This window comes from Salvia splendens, chromosome 18 (genome assembly GCF_004379255.2).
Source record: "Salvia splendens isolate huo1 chromosome 18, SspV2, whole genome shotgun sequence".
NCBI lineage: Eukaryota > Viridiplantae > Streptophyta > Magnoliopsida > Lamiales > Lamiaceae > Salvia > Salvia splendens.
The window spans coordinates 16,536,059-16,557,386 of record NC_056049.1 but is presented as its reverse complement, the minus strand read 5'-3'; the positions used below and the strand labels follow the sequence as shown (position 1 = coordinate 16,557,386).

General features: G+C 39.5%; 2 protein-coding genes across 3 annotated transcripts; both read right to left on the bottom strand.

Annotated features, from left to right (window-relative positions):
- Nucleotides 1–1,777: 1,777 nt before the first annotated feature.
- Nucleotides 1,778–9,796, bottom strand: LOC121777729 (kinesin-like protein KIN-4C). The gene is made up of 27 exons (XM_042175074.1): nt 9,428–9,796; nt 8,865–9,011; nt 8,637–8,789; nt 8,328–8,539; nt 7,985–8,154; nt 7,738–7,862; nt 7,440–7,476; nt 7,205–7,296; nt 7,010–7,126; nt 6,714–6,827; nt 6,522–6,605; nt 6,236–6,419; nt 5,963–6,063; nt 5,745–5,843; nt 5,548–5,661; nt 5,329–5,445; nt 5,171–5,251; nt 4,873–4,944; nt 4,702–4,795; nt 4,578–4,609; nt 4,340–4,425; nt 3,773–3,844; nt 3,442–3,669; nt 3,222–3,357; nt 2,967–3,059; nt 2,364–2,849; nt 1,778–2,283 (listed from the first exon to the last, which is right to left on the bottom strand). Exons 1-27 carry the CDS (start codon nt 9,545–9,547, stop codon nt 1,981–1,983), a joined length of 3,669 nt encoding a protein of 1,222 aa, XP_042031008.1. The 5' UTR covers nt 9,548–9,796; the 3' UTR covers nt 1,778–1,980.
- A 6,965-nt stretch (nt 9,797–16,761) lies between these two features.
- LOC121776132 (sugar transporter ERD6-like 6) lies at nt 16,762–20,095 on the bottom strand. Of its 2 annotated transcripts, XM_042173274.1 has the most exons (18): nt 19,834–20,095; nt 19,702–19,764; nt 19,535–19,624; nt 19,406–19,465; nt 19,274–19,339; nt 19,142–19,207; nt 18,983–19,058; nt 18,594–18,658; nt 18,420–18,512; nt 18,267–18,347; nt 18,087–18,171; nt 17,951–17,997; nt 17,807–17,869; nt 17,657–17,716; nt 17,522–17,581; nt 17,371–17,430; nt 17,070–17,184; nt 16,762–16,997 (listed from the first exon to the last, which is right to left on the bottom strand). In XM_042173274.1, the coding sequence occupies exons 1-18, from the start codon at nt 20,029–20,031 to the stop codon at nt 16,885–16,887; spliced, it is 1,461 nt and encodes a 486-aa protein (XP_042029208.1). In that variant the 5' UTR covers nt 20,032–20,095; the 3' UTR covers nt 16,762–16,884. The 2 variants fall into 2 exon arrangements, with proteins under 2 accessions (XP_042029208.1, XP_042029207.1); XM_042173273.1 differs by having other exon boundaries at nt 19,406–19,624.
- Nucleotides 20,096–21,328: the final 1,233 nt, after the last annotated feature.

The following is a 21,328-nucleotide window of genomic DNA, read 5'->3' as shown; positions in this document are numbered from 1 at the left end:
TAAATGTGCTCTATTTTTGTGGACAATCAAAAATGACAAATGTGCTCTATTTTTCGTGAAATGAGGGAGTAATAGGTTTTTTTTTTAAGTTGAGTGATTAACCAAAAATTGAGAATACTATGTTAATATTCCAACAATTTACCATAGTTTAAATTTATAAAGCTCCCACAACTTCAATTTATTTTGGTTCAAAGAAGCATTATAACTTTATTCTTGCAACCGAATAATGTTTTCTTCCTATATATTTCCAGCATAAAGTAAATGAATAAATTTTAGATGGTAACAATTACTACTATCGGTGAAATTCAGGGCAAATCAATCCAAACCTTTTCGTTGTTGCACAATGTTTAGCGCGCAAACGCAAGCTTTTGCACTATTACATTGCCTAAGTCATTCCACAATAATTATCTTCTAAAGGATAGCAAAAGAGACAAGAATAGAACTGACGGAAGCAACATCTACATATATATGCCTTACATTCCCTTGTTTGGTTTATCACTACTTTCGTGTTTTGATTTATGTCAGTATTCGTAATTTTGTTTATTTATGCCATACTCACTTAGTTCACGAAAAATAGTCTCATTTTGTCATTTTGAGATGTTAACAAAAAATAGTATTTTTTCTCTTCTTACTATACCAATTTCTCATTAAAACCTGTGTCGTCACAAATGAGATTGTATTTTGTGGACGGAGGGAATATTTCTTTTTCGTCGGTCCCATAAAAACAGTTCATATCCATTTGTACAAACATTTCCATACAAATAAATACTACTACTAATGTGGGTTTCATCATCCACTAACACAATTTCTACTATATTTTCTCCTTCTCTTTTATTTAACTAATTACGCATTAAAACTCATGTCGTCCCAAATGGTCTATTTATATGAACGGGGAGAGTAGCATTTTTAGAGAGATACAATATATACGGTGTGTATATTTTTTTTTTGTTTCAATATAATGTATAGAATGTTCTGATTTATCTAATAATTTCCATTTTATTTTATTAACTATAACATCAAAAATTATTTTAAATATACTATTGAGGTTTACATGATTAATATAATCAATTTTTAGTCAATTATACAACTTTCAGAAAAGGTAAATTATATCTTAATTTTGTTATTTTCCTCTATTATTCCATTGATTTGGATCCGGTGGAAGTTGTATATATAACCTAAAAGCCAAAATATATTATTAGCCTAATCCTATACTTAGTATTTTCATGCTTAAACTTATGGCTATTGTGAGTGATACATATTTTGGCTTCTGCACAATATCCTCAAGATCCAAATTTATTGGAATAATTAAGAAAAATGTCAAAGTTATATAACACTCCCTCCGTCCACTGTATATGGTACGGGTTTTAATTCTCCTTCCGTCCACTGTATATGATATGGGTTTTAATGTGGAATTGGTAGAATAAGTGAGAAGGGGGAAAAATAAAAGAGAAATAGTGTTAGTAAAATGTGAAGTCCATATTATTAGTAAAGAAAAGTAGTATTAGTGAAATATGCTCTATTTTTCATGGATAACAAAAAATGAAAAATATGCTCTATTTTTCATGGACGGAGGAAGGAGTAGTTTTTTTTTTGAAGTTGAGTGATTAACCAAAAATTGACAAAACTATGTTATTATTCCAACAATTTACCATAGTTTAAATTTTAAAAACTCCCACAACTTTAATTTATTTTGGTTCAAAGAAGCATTATAACTTTATCCTTGCAACCGAATGATGTTTTCTTCCTATATATGTCCAGCATAAAGTAAGTGAATAAATTTGAGATGGTAACAATTACTACTATCAGTCAAATTTCAGGGCAAATCAATCCAAATCTTTTCGTCGTTACACAATGTTTAGTGTGCAAACGCAAGCTTTTGCACTATTACATTTCCCAATCATTCCACAATAATTATCTTCTAAAGGATAGCAAAAGAGACAAGAATAGAACTGGCGGAAGCAACATGTACATATATATGCCTTACATTCCCTTGTTTTCTTTCCCATTTCGAGGACTTCCGAGAGATGATGATGTGCAGATATCAGTTTCAACCAACTCGCTCGACTGCTCTATATTCCTCTGTTTCAGCTGATTGTTGTTTGTCAGTGTAGAGCGCATTGCTCTTGGTAGTTTTAACGGAATCTCATTTTCTCCACTAGCTTTCGGCTGTACAGGACCTTCTCCGTTCTGAGGATGAGATACAGGTGGAGTAGCCGGCACAAGCTGGATGGCTGACTTGCGCCATTTCTTCCTGAGAACTGGCTTTGGAACACTAGATAATCCCTGAAACATTAACAAGACACAAGTATAAATTTGTATTGTAGGTTGACAAATTATATAGTTATCATTTGAATTACGCTTACAAGGTTATTTCCAATGTCAGATAATGGCTTCCGCACGGTACCATCAGTGCTTTGGTTGGCAGGCTTTCCAGAAAGAGCAGATCCAAGCAGCATTGCACCATGAGCAGCAAGATCGTGACTAGTCTCTGCTTCCTCCTGCAGTGACATATTTTCAGACAAATCCAGCATGTCTTTCATACTTGCTTCCCTATTGCTGCATCTATTAGTCCTACAGCTGCACGACGAACTACAACTTCCGTTCGCAGCACGGCATTCACACCTCGAGGTTTTGCAGGAAGAATATCTGCTGCAAGTACAACATACCCCTAAATCAACCATTTTGGAATTTCTTCTTTTCGATTGGCGTCTTTTCCTTTCTCTTGTTTGGACCCACTCGCCATCCTCATCATTCTCTACATTTGGTTGTTCGTCATCCGATGTATCCATATCTTCTAGAAGCTCCAAATCATATGCTCCACTACTGAGAACTGTGGAGCTTCCAGACCCCTAAATCATGTAATATCATGATTATATTGTTGAAAACAAATCATGTCAAGAAAATGTTTTTCTTCCTTAAAAATGAAGTAGAAGAATGAACAAACAATGTCAACGATATATACAAACCTTAGGCCACAAGTCATAAACATGTTTGTCACTATTACTCGTCATATTCCCAGAGCCTCCGTCTCGATTTGATAGTCTCTCCAATGACAACATCTATCAATTATATCATGAAAACCACACTCAAACAAGTTTCGACAACGTTGAAATTTAATAAACAATAATATAGGCATTGGCACATAGTTATCAAGTGGTGTACATGACTAAGTTGCACTAAACCAGGAGTACAAAATAGTTGCAGGAAACATTGTGCCTCACCATTAAATTTTCCTGACGACTGAATTCTGCCTTCTTTAACTCTAGTTGGCTTACCAAATTAACTACTTTTTCCTTCAGGTCTCTAATTTCAGAGTCTTTTTCTCTGCAGTCAACTTCTCTATCTCTTAGCTGGCATCTGTGAAGAGTTAAATATGTGAGAAGAAAGCCATCAAGCTAAGCAATTCATAAACCATCGGAAGGTTATGGCAAAATTACTTACCTAGAGGATGATGCTAAGTTAAAAAGGAAGTTCATAACATTCTTTGCTTCAGCAAGAGACCGAACTTGGTTCCACCTTCCTCTACCACTAAATGCCCGTTCACGCTCCTCAGCTTCTGATAGTTGAGATGCCATGGAAACAAGGGTGCTTGAAGAGGTAGCAAGCATATTCTCAAGGGCAAAAATCCTGGAGTTTCTAGCACCAGGAGACATTGCTTCTGGGAACTCACTGTCGATGAATTAAATAAATTATTTAGTCAATGAAACCACAGAATAATATATGAAAAAGAAAACATTTAATATTTTTGAAAACTTGGTCTGTAACTTCAGACCTGAAGTTCTGCTGCTTCTCAATCAATGCTTCTTCTTTCAGCCTTGCAAGTTCTTCAGCCATTCGAGCCCTCCTATATGTATATAGAGATCACAAATAATAAGAATATGGGCTATATGTACAAAATTATAGAGCAGGTGATCTTTAAAAACCTCCATCACGAGTTATAACATATGAGATTATTGCTAATTCTAGTTGTTGATATATATTTGCACAGGCTTAAAAATGGGTAACAATGCTTTTGCTTCATAATATAAAGGTAATTAGTTACACGCCCTCCTTCCAGACCACCCTACCCCTCCAAATTGACATCATCACATATAAACTCTAGGCATTGTCCAAAAGTGGTAACAAACAAAAAGGTTTACTGGCTGTTCCTTATGCCAAATTGCAGATATAAATAAAACTATTTATCTAGACCAAAATATGGAAGGTAAAACAAAATACAAGATGTGAGTCATAGATGAATGAAGTTGCTAAGAAAAGAGAATAAAAACTGAAGTGCTATGATACATATCAACTGCAAAAGTAGAATGGACATGATTAGAGAGAGTGATTGTGCACTTACTCTTTCATTTGCCGCTCATACTCTGACCGCACCTCATGCACTCCAATAGTTACCTCAAGTTCATGTTCAATAGTCTGCACTAATACCTTGAGGACGAAAGAAGATATGGTGATGACATTAAATTATTGGATTTACACAATTACAATAACCAATAACAAGAATGTATATATGGTCGCAACATGCACAAATGAGAGGGAGGAAATGTTTTCCCCTCTGGTAGAGACACCTAGACTCATACCGGGATTCCAGGACCTTTGTTACTTCCTACACCTGCATAAATGTCAAAAGTGAAAGTTAAAATCATGATATTATAAGAATCTTTTACTATTATGCAAAATGAATATGATCAAATAGAATTGAACCAGATGTTTCACGTGATGAAGCTTTCCGAGAATCTAGCAACTCTTTAAGACGCTTTGTAGCATTTGCAGCCTCTTCAGTTTTTCTTAGCAAAACCTGACATGAAACGATTGATCATAAAATCCAGATATCCTCAATATTAAAGAATTATGACCAAGTGTAAACATAATTACCAGCTTTTGCCGCTGGTTTAGTGCCAATAGCTTATGCATCTCATATTCATTCCTTCTTCCTTCCTTTTTTAGCTATAGAAAAGACACTCCCAAATGGTCAGTTAGTTACATAAAGAATTAAGATAAAGCAACTTCACCTCACAGATTTTTTCCTTAGGAATTTGTTTTCTCTACGATGTATTGTTCAATACATTAAGCAACTGGACTGAAAAGAGTTTTAAGAAAACAATTTGAAAGAGAGATACATTTTTTAGGTAGAAACTCAGAGTGCTCAAAGTAACTGTTAGAACAAAATTACCTGAAGCACTTCCTTTTCCCTTGATGCTTTCCACTGTCTGAATTGCTCAGATTCTTGCTTGATCTTATGTTGCAGTTGGACCTTTACACACAATAAAATCAGTCGGAAAGTGGAGACCAAGACTTCTATGTCAAGCAGCAAACAACAAAATGAAGTACCTTATGAGTCTTTATTCTCTGTATCTCATCATTTAGTTTTTTAGCAGCTTCATCACTCTTTTGTTTTTGTCTCAGCAATTGATTTTGAGCATCATGTTTTTTCTTCAACTCAGCCACCTGTAGAGATAATGGAGTCATCAACAGAGCACAAGGAAACCTCAGGAAATGGAGTTATAACAAGAATGTTAATTCGGAAAGTCATGTTTCTTTATTATCTACCTGTTTCTCAAGAAAATTCAATTTCTGAAGATACTCCTCCTTCAACTTTTGAGCACTATCATCAGAATTGGGCTCTATATTTTCATGCTTGCTCCTAAGTTCTTCGATCTCTTTCTATTAACATGAAAGAAAACAAAATTTAGATACAGGCCTTTGAATAGATCATCATTGAACAAAGAACAGTGAACAAACCACACCTGTTGAGTCCATATCTCATTTTCTAGTTCGTGTACTTTCTTCTCGTAATGCTGCTTAAGGACTGATGTATCACCACTTGCAAAACGCTTCATTTCAGCCTAAATGAGAAAGAGATGAAAGGCAATGAGTCAGTGTATGTATGTCCAAGAAAACTGGAAATTTCTTAAATATGAAGTTAGTAGGCCTGCTAACTTAAAATGCTGCCCAAGATACTTACCTCCTTCTGCTCAAGTTTTTTGTCCAATTCTTGCAGTTCTCTATCCAGTTGCTCCTGAATAGAAGAATGTTCAAGCTCTTTTTCCACATCTTCCACCACAACTGCAAGATGTCAGAAGATGAGATCATGCAGCAATCATTATAATTCAGCTTACTTGTAAACAACATGACTATTTAACCATTTGTTAACTTGGTATATTGACACAAAAAGTGAAGCAGCTGCAAACAATATCTGCCAGAAACATTGAATTTTAAACAGTAGGTGGTAGCTTACCATCAGTTTCTTCAGATCTGATATCAACATCCATAAACAAATTTCTTGAGTGAGTTCCATCGTCTTCCGAATAAAGAAAATCATCAGAATTTCCATGCCTTAAGTGGCTTGAACTCCGTAACCTTACTAGTTCACTTTCTAGTTTTTGAATCTTAGTGACATAACTTTTCACCAAATCAAAATCCTGAAAGAAATAATTTTGTCAAACAAGAAAAGAACAATCCGGACTAATTAGTCCATGAAAAGGTTGATCAGATAAAAAGTTTAAAGTGATTAAGAACTCAACCTTATCAGATTTGTCATTAAACTCATCAATAGGATTTCCATTTCGAATAGATTCTACTAGAATAACCAGTCTATCCTTTTCCACCTGTAATAGGATTAAGTAGATTAGTATGGATAAGACTAGCATTTCTTTCATCTCCAAAAATATGTATGCATACGCAAAAAGTCAAATTGACATCAACATAATTCCAACCTGAGCATCAATAGCTCGTTGCTTCAGATGCTCATAACTGATTCGACATTCCTGAAGTGCCTCCTGTAACTCAGCTTTACTAGCTTCAAGTAAGGATACTTTATGCTTAAGAATCTGTCAATAAAAAATTATGAAGTGAGTATTAAAGGGAAAACCAAGAAGTTGCAGTAAATTAGTAGTATTAAAAAAAGAGATAATATATATTGATAAAAACAAGATTTTGTAAATGGTTATGTCATGTTTTAACTCAGATGAGTCTTGGATCAAATAAAACATTAAACTGGTGAATATTTTACTTTAAGTTCTTCAGTAGGTGCATTTGAGTCTCCGCGAAAATAAAGTAACTCTGACTGGAGTTGTTCAATTTGACTTCGCAATCTTTGCATTTCAGCTGTCGCGGGATCACGGTTGATCTACAAATGTAAACATATCAGGTTTTAAGTTACAAACTATGAGGATGAGTATAGATGACTACTAATCTTCTAACTTACAATTGCCTTATTCTGAATATTCCTTGCACGGTTGGCATACTTCAATGTATTAAGCGTCTCCTCAGCATTTGTGTCAGCAGGGCTTACACATGCTGTTAACATCCAAAACAATAATTTGATAATGTTGGGAGAATAGTACATGCCAATTTTTTCATCAATCTTCAACAAGTACTACATGAATTACAGAAATAAAGTGTTCTCCAATGAAACAATGGTAATATATGCAAAAGCATACCAATCATAATCGTTTTGCAATTGCCTCCCAGTGAATCCTGTTAAAGATGATGTACTAGTTAGCACAATAAATACATTTAAGTTGATCAGATATTTTACATAGAAAATATTTTTCAGACAGAACGAAGATTAATTTCATTAGACACTAAATAATCAAAAATTGATATACACTACACAACAGTAAGATTAAGCTAATCTGCTTAAGGCCTCAAGCTAATGTTGATATTGCTAGAACATCTAATTTCTAGATCATTACACTTCAAACATATAATTGAAGGGAAATGTAAAAGATAGCTTGCCTGTAGTATGCGTGTTAACTTGCTATCACGATAAGGAACATGACCTCCTTCTTTGCGTTTTTTGTCATCTCCTAGAGCACTTATGACATTTCCAAGAGCCAATAGTCCTTTGTTAATGTGTATACCTATGACATGAATCAGAAATTAGAAAAAATATCTAGTGTTCAAACAACATAAAAAAAATTTACATCAAAAGTTAACATCTACATACAAATTTATAAGTCACACAACAAATAGTAAACATTACCTTCCTGCAAACGTGATCCGTCGGCACCTGTTCGTTTAGCACGCTCAGAACCAGCTAAATCTACCAAGTGAAGCTTCGCTATCAAAACATCATCACCAACATCATCTCTATCAGGAGAATTACTTATTCTTCTTTGTTCCATTGAGATTGTGAAGATGGCATGTGAACGGCTAGATAAATAAGAAAATTGAGATGAGAAGCAAATCAATTGTGGTCTGAATCCCATACTCACTATACATGTAAAGTATGCTTGATTAAATATGTGCACTGAAATGGTAGTAAGCATTTTGATTAATACAAACTGCAAACCTTACAAACCAGAAATAATTAAAGAAAATGATACCTTGATTGGCTATTCATCTTTGTGCTCCCTGTGGCCCGAGATAGCGAACCCTGGAGGAGATATGAAGCCATCTCTTCCTTTGTCCTCACCTCTGACTCCGTAACCCCAGCCAACGTAATTCCTCCGCTCACCCTTTCTCTAATCTGAATGGGAACTCTTGAAGGTCCTGTAGCTTTTGGATCTAGCAAATCAAACACGTCTTCCTTGAAAACCTACAAATATCAAGATTAATTAATAACCAACTTCAAATGAAGTAGATTAATTAATCTTAATGGGAACTCTTGAAGTTTGCAATTTTGCACGAGGTACCTCAATAAAAGATACTCTAATCAAAAACTCGGTAGACTCTGTCATAGATTCAACTTTTGTGAAAATGGTATCCATCACTTTAGGAAGGATGGCATCTCCATGCTCTTCACCGTTATAATTTGTGCCCATAGTATAAGTCTTCCCCGAGCCGGTCTAAGATCAAAATAAAAACTAATGAGATAGCTTGTTTTTAAATTTTCTAAACTCAGGATAAGTTGTTTTGAATACCTGGCCATAGGCAAGTACCGTTCCATTATATCCATGAAATAGGGCATCAACAAGTGGAGCAACACATTCATCAAATATTGTTGAACTCGGACATCCCCTACTACCAAAGACGTAGTCAAATGTGAACGAATGAGATCCGATTTGAACCTGATGCACCAAAACCCATGAGTTAAAGCTAATGGCTAAATTTTTGGCATATAAAAATTTACAAATTTATAAAGAGGCATAACATAAAACCCTATCAATTTGTGTAGGTGTCAATCTGTGTTAATCAGTCCGATAGCTAAATTTTGGGCATACAATGCACAAATTAATAAAGAGGCACAACATAAAGTGTCAATATGTGTTAATCAGTCCCAATCTATACAACACATATACTCAACAGAAATTAACAAAAACACGAGCTAATAGCTAAACTTTTGGCATACAATTCAGAAATTAAAAAAGAGAGGCACAACATAAAGTGTCATTAATCAGTCTCAATCCATAACATATGTATTCAACATAAATCAACAAAAACACAAGCTAGTCCAAAAAGAGAGTATATTAGTTGAACAAAAAACCTGCTTGTGCTCCGGATAAACGGTCATGCAGTCGGTGCAGCCTACAAGAAGCTCGGCAGTGACGAGCGGCCTGACATTGACCGCAACCCTCACACTCTGCGACGATTCGGAGTTCTCCATCCGCGCTCTCACAGTTTACCAAACCCCTAAGCTTCCCCACCTCCAATCGCCCTAGAGTGAGAGAATTAAACAAAAAAAAATCTTGTTTTACACCAAAAGAAGACCCGAAGCATGTAGCCGATTGTGAGGAGAATTGGTTATATGTTGTGAGAATCGGCGGTGAGAGGGAGCGAGATCGATGGCGGCTATTTCATTTGAAATGGGGAAGGTAGAGAGACAGATAGGATAGATATAGTGGATTTCAAACAATTTGAATTGTAGAAAAAGGGGTTGCAGCATCCGAAATCCACGAATTCAAATTTCACACTCACGTGCACTCCGACTGCTCTCTTCAAACGGTACTCTGCCTTCGGTTTTTTTATTTTAATTGCTAAAAACGAAATTAATAACACTAATAATTATTAATGTCTATCTTTGCATGTTAGTAATAATAATACTCGCATTTACTTTATTTGCCATTTACAGCCTGATTTTATATCCAAAGCATTTTTAACTTATATGTTTCTTAAAAATACATATTCTTTTCATTTTTGTTTTCATAAAATTAAAATCTTTCCATTTTGGAAAACTTCTTTCTCTTGATGATCTAGGTTTTATTTTCTACTAACATAATTTTTCTTTCTATTTCTCTCTCACTTTACTAATTTTTTATTAAAAATTCGTATCGTTTCAAAAGTTTCTATTCTTAGGAAATGAAAGGAGTATCTATCCTAATGAACTGTTAAGAGTAATCCTCTCAACGCGAGGTTGGAAGATCGTTTGTAGAAGTCCCGGGAGGCTAATTCCCGCCGACCGCTAGGGTTTGCGAACCAAACGTGAAGAAAAGAAGAAAATAGGCGAAATTTCGATATTCTCATTAATGAAGTCAACGCCTATTTATAATTCTAAGGACCCTAGGGTTGGTTCGACTTACGGGCCGGGAAAGAACCAACTAAGAAAACCCGGAACGGAGCTTATAAATTGCTCGACCCAATTGTTCAAAAATAATAATAAAAACAAAACAATTATTCCAAAAATAATAATTAAAACATCTATTCTATGCACCACTTTACTTGGCGACGAAGTCACCGAATCGGACCGGTGGTCCCACCTTCCTCCTTGGCCTCTCTCGCTTGCCCGACTCCCTTGGCGTCCGTCGACCACGGTCCACCGTCTCGTAACTATCCTCCGGCACCCTTATTCCCGCCGGCTCTCCGTCTTCGAGGGACACCCGCTGCTGTTCGGCCTGGGCTGTCGGCATGCCCGTATCAACTCCCCCCGGGATAAGAACATCCTTGTCCACAAGGATTAGATCCGGGAAACGGCGACGTATCAACGACACAGGCTCCCACGTAGGCTTCTCACCACCATCGTCTTCCCACTCAATCAGCGCCTCCTCAAACGACGCCCCATCCCATCAAACTGTCCTGTTGGCGATCCACCGCAACGGCCTCGACACCGGCCGACCGCACGCGAACAGCGGCGGTAACTCCCCTGCCTCAGGCGACACTCCCTCCCGAAATGGTCGGAGCAAGCTGACGTGAAAGACATTATGCACCCGACTACCCTCCGGCAAACGCAGGCGATATGCTACCTGACCGATCCTCTCCAATACCTCAAAAGGGCCGAAAAACCGTCGCGCCAATTTCGTGGACAGCGGCTTGGCGACAGAGTATTGTCGATATTGCTGCAACTTCAGCAAAACCATATCCCCGACCCCAAAATCGACATGCTAGCGATGTTTATCCGCGGCCGCCCGCATTTGCTGCTGTGCTCTCTCCAAATTTGTCTGCAAGGTCACAATTAACTCACCCCGTTGCCTGATCAATGTCGCCACATCTGTCGGCGTCTTCCGAGACGGCTCACTTGCGACGAGCGGAGGGGGGTCACGCCCATATAAGGCCTTGAAGGGTGAAGTTCCCAAACTCTCGTTAAAGAAGCAATTTAGAGATAACTCCGCCCAAGGCAAAAAATTCACCCACTTGATGGGCTTATCTGCCACAAACGCCCGTAAATACTGCTCCAACCCACGATTCCGCACCTCCGTTTGCCCATCGGATTGTGGGTGGTACGCGGTAGTGAAGTGGAGTTTAGTCCCGCTTAAACGTAGCATCTCCTCCCAAACGTCATTCAAGAAGGCCGAATCCCGATCTGACACCAAAGTCTTTGGAAAACCATGATGCTTAACCACGGTCTCGATAAAGAGATTCGCCACCCGCAAAGCATTAAAGGATGGCGGTAAAGGCGCAAAGTGCGCATACTTGGACAAGCGATCGACGACCACCATGATCGTTGTGAACCCCCTGGACTGTGGAAGGCTCGTCACAAAGTCCATAGAAACATCCTCCCTAACCTGAATCGGGATAGGCAAAGGCTGCAATAATCCTGCTGGCTTTTGAGTCGAGTATTTTGTCGTCTGACACTCAATGCATGCTTCAACAAATTTCCGTACCTCCCGTCTCATATTCTTCCAATAAAACTGTGCAGCAAGCCGACGAAAGGTTCGTTCTACCCCTGGGTGGCCAGCCAATGGCGTCGAATGGTGCTCCCGGAGTAAAAGTATTTTAACCGCCGAGTGTTCATCCACATAGAGACGTCGATCCCAGTAGATCAGGCCATCGACGTACGTCAAACGGGCACCTGCTTTACCTTCCGCGATCATCTCCCGAATGCGTAACAATTCCTCCAACACGCCGCACTCTGCACGCAAGGTTTCCAACATATCCGGCACCGGGTGTGCCACCAACGCTAGCAACGCCGACGCCGACCGCACGGGGTCCTCCGAATCGACCTCCGGATCCATATCCCGGCGCGATAACGCGTCCGCGACCCTGTTCGATGCCCCGGTTTTGTACTCTATACGGAACTTATATCCCATCAATTTTCTAGCATAAAATTGCTGGTCCGGGGTCTGTATCACTTGTTGCAATAACTCCTTCAGACTCTTCTGATCGCTCCGAATAATCAATTCGCGACCCAACAGATATTGTCGCCATTTCTGAACGGCCTCAACGATCGCATATAACTCTTTATGATAGGTAGATGCCACCCGACGACGAGGGCCCAACTTTTTGCTAAAGTACGCCAATGGATGGCCCTCCTGTAAGAGTACCGCGCCCACACCAAAATCCGATGCATCCGTTTCAATAGTAAATACTTTCTTAAAATCAGGCAACCGCAGCACCGGTGCTGACGTCATAGCCGCCTTTAGAGCCACAAAACTCTCCTCGGCGGTCGGGGTCCAGACAAAAGAGTCTTTTTTCAGCAATTCTGTTAATGGGCCGGCAATAGAGGCATAATTCGCGACAAAACGACGGTAGTAGCCCGTAAGACCCAAGAAACCCCGTAACTGTTTTACAGATGACGGTACTGGCCAGGCCACCATTGCCGCAATCTTTTCCGGGTCAGCTTTCAACATACCCTCCGAAATCAAATGCCCCAAGTACTCAACTGATACGCTGCAGAAAACACACTTGGACATCTTGACAAAAAATCTGTTATCTTTCAAAATGGTGAGTACCTCATGTAGGTGACGAACATGTGACTCCAATGTCGGGCTGTAAACTAAAATATCGTCAAAAAAAACGATGACGAAGGTCCACAGCAAAGGCCTAAAAATGTCATTCATAGCCGCCTGAAAGGTGGACGGGGCATTCGTGAGGCCAAATGGCATGACCAGAAATTCGAAGTGGCCATCATGCGTCCTGAAGGCCGTCTTGAAAACATCATCCGCATGCAATCGGATCTGATGGTACCCGGATCGCAGGTCCAGCTTGGTGAAAAAGTGCGCCGCTCCCAGCTCGTCAAACAATTCATCGGAGGTGGGTATCGGGAAGTGATCCGGTACCGTCGCCGTATTCAGAGCCCTTTAGTCAATGCAGAATCTAAAGGAACCATCCTTTTTCCGAATCAGGAGAACTGGTGACGAGAATGGACTTTGACTCGGCCTGATTACCCCTGAAGTCAACATCTCCTTCACTTGTCTCTCGATCTCCGTCTTCTAGAAATAAGGATAACGATATGGGCGAACGTTGACCGGTTGGGAGTTCAGAAGTAAGTGGATCCGATGATCAAATGGGCGAGGGGGAGGCACGCCGGTTGGGGTGCAAAAAACCGCCTCGTGGGACTGCAGGACTGCTAACACCATGGGGTCCAGAGTATCGGGGAACTGTGGTATGTCAGGTTCTCCGAGTGTGTCCTCTCCCCCGGGAACTGCAACAAGCTCGAACATCTCAGCCGCCCCGTGTAGCGACAGTAGGGTCGCGACAGTCCTAAGGGAGGCGCGCTGCGCGACGGGGGGCGCCACCTTCAAGCAAATCGGTACGCCGTCACGTACGAACTCCAACGTCCCCTCAATAAAGTCACTCGTGACCCGCCGCAAGGATTTCAGCCACGCCAAGCCGAGGATCACGTCTGGACCGTGAATAGGTAGGATATGCAAATCAATCACGAAAACTTGCGACTGAATCACCACTCGAGTTTGCATGCTGGCATGGGAGAACACCAAAGAAGCACCGTTACCCACATAAACCCGAAACGGTTTCACCGCCGTTAGTGGTAGAGACAACCCTTGCGCCACCTTAGGATGCAAGAAATCGTGGGAACTGCCCGTGTCGACCAGGATTACCACCGGATCAGCTCCAATGGTTCCCCTTAACTCCATTTCTTCCGGTCTCTGTCGGCCCTCCAAGGCATAAATGTGGGAGAGATCTGCCGTGATCACGTCCGGCTCTTGAGGCTAGCCGGCGGCTCCAACTCCTCCACCTCGTCGGCCTCATCGCCGCCCATGTATGCCAAGAAGGGGCGTTTACAGGCATGATTCTGCACCCACTTCTCCTGGCAATAAACGCACAAACCCCGGCGAGTGCGATCTGCCCGTTCTTCAGTCGTCAAACGAATAACCGGTAGCTTCGAATATTCTGGCCCTCGAGCGTACACCGGCCTGGTCGCAGGCTGCGACGACTGTTGTGGCTGGTTCGTAGGTCCGCCTCTCGTGTCCCTCGGCGCCCAATTGCGACGCTGGGGCCCCGCTGTTGCTCCTGCACTGGGGAAACTGCTATCAAACTCTACTGCCAAGGCCATAGCGGCTGCTACAGACCGCGGATGTTGGTGTTTGACCTGGCTTCTAACCGGTTGCTGAAGACCCGCGATATAGATTGGCAGGAAGGTCGACTCTGGTATGTTCGGGATCCGATTCCGCATAGATTCAAAAGTAGCATTGTAATCGGCCAATGACCCTGTCTGAACCAGCTTAGCAATAAGGCCCAGATAATCCTAAAAACTTTGCGGGTCGAATCGACGCCGCACATCCTCTAGAAAGTCATTCCACAAAACCACCGGGTTACTAGTTCGGTAATTAAATACCCATTCCGCCGCCTGATTTTCAAAGAGCATCACCACATAATGTAGGCGAAAAGCCTTCGGCATCATTAAATGGTCAAAATAATACTGCACCCGTGATATCCAATTAACCGCGTCAGTACCATTGAAGCGCGGCGGTTTCATCTTCACATCACGGGGTTGTTCCCATGTTCTGTTACCCCCGTTGTTGTGCCATGCCGGATTATCCCACGAAGTTGGTTGACGAGTACCTGGCGTCGGAGGCGACCCTGGCGGCACCCACGACGTTAACGGACCCCCGCCCAACTGAGGGCCAGGCGTAAACCCACCCAGCTGGTTCGCCATGGAAAACTGTGGTGGGGTAGGACCCCACGTAGCCTCCCCACTGGCCGTCCCCGCCGTTGACCACGGCTGATCCCATGGTCGACGCGGCTGTTGCTGGGAACTGGTCACCACCGATTGTGTAGGAACCGATATCGGGGCTGATTGTGGACGCGACTCCGTGAACCAATGCGACGGCAAACCCAAGCTGTGAGTCGCCTATACCCGCGGAGGGACCAAACGCCGATCAAAGTCATCCAAGCGCGTCTCAAATCGCGCCAACGTCGCCAAAACATGCTCAAACATCGTAGTAACCGGATTCGGGCCCTGGGCCGAAGAATCCGACGGCCTGCCGCCGCTGCCCTGCGTGGTTGCGCCCCCGCTCACCGAAATTCCAGCTGAACGTCCAACCTCCGAGATCACAGCGTCCATGAGTTCAGTGAAAGCACCAATTTGTTAAGAGTAATCCTCTCAGCGCGAGGTTGGAAGATCGTTTGTAGAAGTCCCGGGAGGCTAATTCCCGTCGACCGCTAGGGTTTGCGAACCAAACGTGAAGAAAAGAAGAAAATAGGCGAAATTTCGATATTCTCATTAATGAAGTCAACGCCTATTTATAATTCTAAGGACCCTAGGGTTGGTTCGACTTACGGGCCGGGAAAGAACCAACTAAGAAAACCCGGAACGGAGCTTATAAATTGCTCGACCCAATTGTTCAAAAATAATAATAAAAACAAAACAATTATTCCAAAAATAATAATTAAAACATCTATTCTATGCACCGCTTTACTTGGCGACGAAGTCACCGAATCGGACTGGTGGTCCCACCTTCCTCCTTGGCCTCTCTCGCTTGCCCGACTCCCTTGGCGTCCGTCGACCACGGTCCACCGTCTCGTAACTATCCTCCGGCACCCTTATTCCCGCCGGCTCTCCGTCTTCGAGGGACACCCGCTGCTGTTCGGCCTGGGCTGTCGGCATGCCCGTATCATGAACATTCTCTCTATCAATCTAGTTTCAAGTTTTGAGGTTATAATCAATTAGATCAAATTATTTTACAGCTTCCACAACCTTGTTGTAAACTATTTATTCACTACACTTTTTAGTTAATATCTTATCAATTTGTCACTTATATTAAAAAACATGCTAAAAGTAATAAAAAACTATCTAAAAATTTCTCCCCTATAAACGTTGCATTAGGAAGGCTCTTTGTGAAAGTATATATAACAGTTTATCGTATAATGCAATCTTTTTAAACTCAATGTCATCACATCTCACTATTGTTCTGGTAATATAATATTTCCTTTCATTGTGTTTACTAACTTTATGGGCATGTGGTCCCTTTGAGTTAGACACTGCCTCCGCCGTCATAATATAATTGAGTCATTTTTTTTAGATTGTCCAAAAATAGCTGGCCAATACTTAATTAATTCTTATTTATACTTTACTCTCTCACAATTTGTTCTCTCTATTTTAATATTTAACATATAAATTTTTTAAATTTCATGCTAGAAAATTTTGTCAGCTAATTTGGGATTTGGGACGGACGTAGACTAGTAATGAGCAATAAGATGAACATATTTAAAAAATCATTACCACGTTTGAGATTAACAAAGTAAATAAGAAGTATCTTGTCATAATTGAACTTCCAACAAACAAAACAATTTGGAGAGCAATAGTAATTGGTAACACTATATACTATATCACCTAAAGAATCCTTGAATTTCTTCTAGTGTTTTTCCTTTGGTTTCAGGAACCCACAACGCCACAAATGCTACAGTAAAGGCTGATACCGAGGCATAAATGACGAACGTCCCTGTCAAATTGTACCAAAACTCGATGCTTAGCGTATAGATATATAAGTAGAGAGAGAGAGAGAGAGGCTCACCTCCACTACTCCAGGTTAACAGCAAGTTAGCTGTCATTGTAACCACTGATGCTGAGAACCAATTTGCTAATGTTGCTACACTGCCAGCAAGGCTTTTAATGCTTACTGGAAGAATCTGTGAAATACTACTTGTTAATAAGAATTTAAAATGGTTGCTTTTTTATTTTTTTTATTCTATTCAAGGTTAGGGAGATTGAATGTCCAGTAGAATAAGGCACTAACAACTTTATAAGAATTACAACAAACACATCCACTCATCTAATTGATGATGAAACGTGGTGCAAATTTTCCATTTTCATACCTCAGACATTATAACCCATGGCACAGCTCCAAGTCCTACAGAAAAACCAATCACCATAATCTGAAATATGGAAACAAAATGGCTAATGAAGTGGAAATGGGCAAATGGTATAAGATAAGAATGTCTGTCTGATATCAGTAGTACAGCATACCACAAGTCCAACCAATGCCAATACTTGCAAGATAGAATGAGACTTTTCAGGTAAAATATCCTGTTTACAAAAAAATATTCTATCAAAAGGAGAGGATACTAAGAATTGGATAGAAAATAAAGAATTAGTAGAGACATGTAAATAGAACATAGTTGCAACAAGGAGGCTGCTGGCAGTCATTAATGATGAGGACACCTGCACAGAAGAGTAGAGCCATTTAAATATTTGTAATTAGCGTCGTACCATATCGCAGAAACCAAAACAACGTAATAGTAGTAAGCATACTATAAGAAGAATCCTGCGACCCGCTTTATCTACCAAAGCTGTGGATATCCCAGTAACAATGACCTTCAAAAATTATAGTAGGATCTAAACTCAGCTTGCTTGCTTACTTATATATTATGATGACTATCTTATTATTCCATTTACCTGAATTGCCCCAATCCCACATGTTGCTACTTTACCTGATGAAATCCCTGTTTAATTATCATAAGAAGATTTCAGCTTTGGTGATTTACAAACAAATACTTTTTGTGCCTCCTAACTCAGGATTGAATGGATTTACCTGCAGATTTAAATATGCTACTCGAATAGAAAAGAACGCCATTAATACCACTTAATTGCTGGAGTACAAGAAGTCCAATTCCCACCTACAGGAAAGCCAATGAATTGACACGGCATGAGCAAGTAGAAACAAATATCTTTGTGTGTATAGAGAGAAATCTTTAAAGATAATGCAGAGTACCATCAAGGGATACCAATAGCGTCTTCTCTTGAGCTCTGAAAACCGAATGGCAGTTCTCTTGGTTGACGAAGCCACAGATTTCTTGACAAACCAAAGTGAGTTAACAGAATCACATGAAATGGAGTACTTTCTTATGAAAAAAGAGTAGCATACCTTAATTTCGTTTAACTCAGTTGTGATATCTGTTTCAAATCCTCGTAAAACTTGTAGAGAAGTTTCAGCATCTTCGTGTAGGCCCATTTTGGCCTAGATTTTAAACACAGTTGAATGAGTTGACATGAATCTGAAGCATGACAAAGGTCTGTTTGAAGCTTGTATATCTCATACCAACCAACGAGGTGACTCGGGAATGAAAAACAGACCAGGTATCAAGATTGTGCAAGGCAAAATTCCTGGACATGAAATCATCAAATTAATACATATCTAGAAGTGATATCATTTCCAAGGCTCGAGCAGATTGGGGCCGTAAATGAGCTATTTACATAAAGCATAGCACATACTCCAGCTCTCCTCAGTAAATGTGGTACTATCATTCTCACAGGATCCATTCAATAGAGTCATTAAGGAATGAGAACAAGGTAGACTATAGGAGATGATTTCCAATAATATACTGTGCTAATTTTGATACGGACTAGATGTGCAAAACAGATTGATTTTATTTAGTTTTAAGATACAACTGAAGTTGGATACTAAAACAATTTACACATAATACTCACCTAAAACTGCGAGAACTCTCCAAGGTACAAAAAGGCCCAAAACATACACCAGCATTATTCCGATTGTTACTGAAAGCTAAATGAGAGTAGGAAATTCGATTAAAGTATCCATTCCAAATGAAATGCAAAAGGTAAAAGCAAAGCAGGAGTAAGAGAAACCTGGTTTACACATCCGAGCCTTCCTCTCAGGTTTTGGGGTGATATCTCGGCTATATATACTGGCACCTTGCACATTCAAACAGGAGACTGTCATCGACTTGTATCTTAACTATATGAGTGATCATAAATTACCGTGTAGGAGATTATGCCCACTCCAAACCCTGCCAGCAGTCTTCCCATAAACAAGAATGATGAGTCCTGTATCAGAAAACATTCAATTGCAAGCTCCATCACAAAATGCCAAAATCAAAAACTGAAACTCACTTTTGCGAAGGAAATAGCAAGCCAACCAAGGATGTTTGGAATGGAAGCAATCATCAGTGACTGCCACAAAACAATTAAAGGGTAAGAATAACAATAGAGAATCAAATACATACATACATACATACATACCCCTTTTCTTCCGATATATTCAGCGATTTGGCCACTTGCTATTGCACCAACCATTGCCCCAACATTTGCTAAAGAACCAAATGCGGAAAACTTTGAAACATGAAAAAGGTTAATATATACTCATATTTTTAAAAATGATGTTTGGAATGGAAACAATAGTATAATACCTCAGGAATAGTGAGGCGAAGATCAGAAATGATATCGGATTGCGTAGGATTGGAAAATCCGCACTAGAAAGAGAAAACAAAAGAAGAAGGTGAGAATGGGAAGAAAAAGAGAAAGAAAAAAGAGTGACTAACGGTGAAACCAAATTGGATGGGGCCGAGGGCGACGATAAGAACGCAGAGATAGACAGAGATGGATTCACGGAGGATCTGGGTGGAGGAGCTCATCATGCTGGATGATGAGCGGAGACCGGCCATCCGGTACCAGCTGCCAGTGTGCAATAGGGGCTTCCGCAGCCCATCCTCGCCCACCTCGTTGCTCATTTTTTCCATTATTTTTTACTTTTTTTTTCTCTCTTCAATTTTGGTGGTATGGTATGGACACCAGATTGCCAACTGCTACTCTTTTTCATGCAATGCTAGATCCACCGCCAATGCTGCTGCTACTTCTCATCGATTTCTTTTTTCCGCCATACACGTAAACACCTCAACTTCTACCATTTCTTATATCGCATTACTCAAAATAATATTCATACAGTATCATACACAATTAAATCAATAACCAACATAATTTGAAAATACCATTGTAATCCAACTCAATTGACTTGTTTTTATTTTAGCATATCAATTTAGGTAGTGGTGTATATCTAAATAATAAAGCAAAAAAGAAAATAAAATAAGATTAAACAAAAAAAATACTAATACTCCCTTTATCCTCCATCATGTATCTCAGTTTTTCATTTTAGTCCTACATTTAAAATATTTATCATTTCAGATTTAGCATATCCAAAAATCAGTTTATTTATATAAATTTATTCAAAATTTCAGTTTCAATCAAACTATCGTCTTGGTCATTTTTTTCAGAATTATATTGGTATTTGGTTGATAATTAAGATCAATAAACATTTTAATTTTTTTATTAATTAAAAACTACAATGTATTTCTGTTTTTCATTCCATAAAACAATAAACACAGTTTAGATATTTTAATATAGTCATTCAATCCTAATATTAAACCAATTAAACTAAAAAGTAAGCAATAAACTACTACTCTATGTGCATAAAATAATCTTCTTTTTTAATTTTGGGTCATCCCATTCTTCTATTTTTAGTAAATTTTTATATGATGTGTTTCATTCTGCATTAATAATAATTCAATTACTTTTTCTTTATACATCTCTTACTTTATCAATTTTATATTAAAATCTGCATCATAACAAAGAGTTTTTTTTATTTGACTGATAGAATATTATTTTAATATAAACATGTTTCAGACTAGTCTTGAAAATCGAGCAATCTACATGCTCCCCTTTTCTCCAGTTTTTTTAGTTGAATATATTTATTCAAAATGCATACAATATGATTACTTCAACAATCTTCCTCTTATCACTCATTTTTCCAACCAAAAGTGCTTCTTTGATATTCTCAAATCTATTCAAAGCTTTACTTAACAATGGATTCTCCTACTTTATCCAATTCTCCTCTTTTGTAGGGAATAACATCCATTTAAGGAGCATGGGCGATTCTCGTTGACGTATTGGATTTCCTTGTAGGACGAGCACAACCGTTGGATCGGTTGCCTGAGGCCCTCTCCGTTATTGTAATAAATTAGATTTTGATAAATTTGTTGT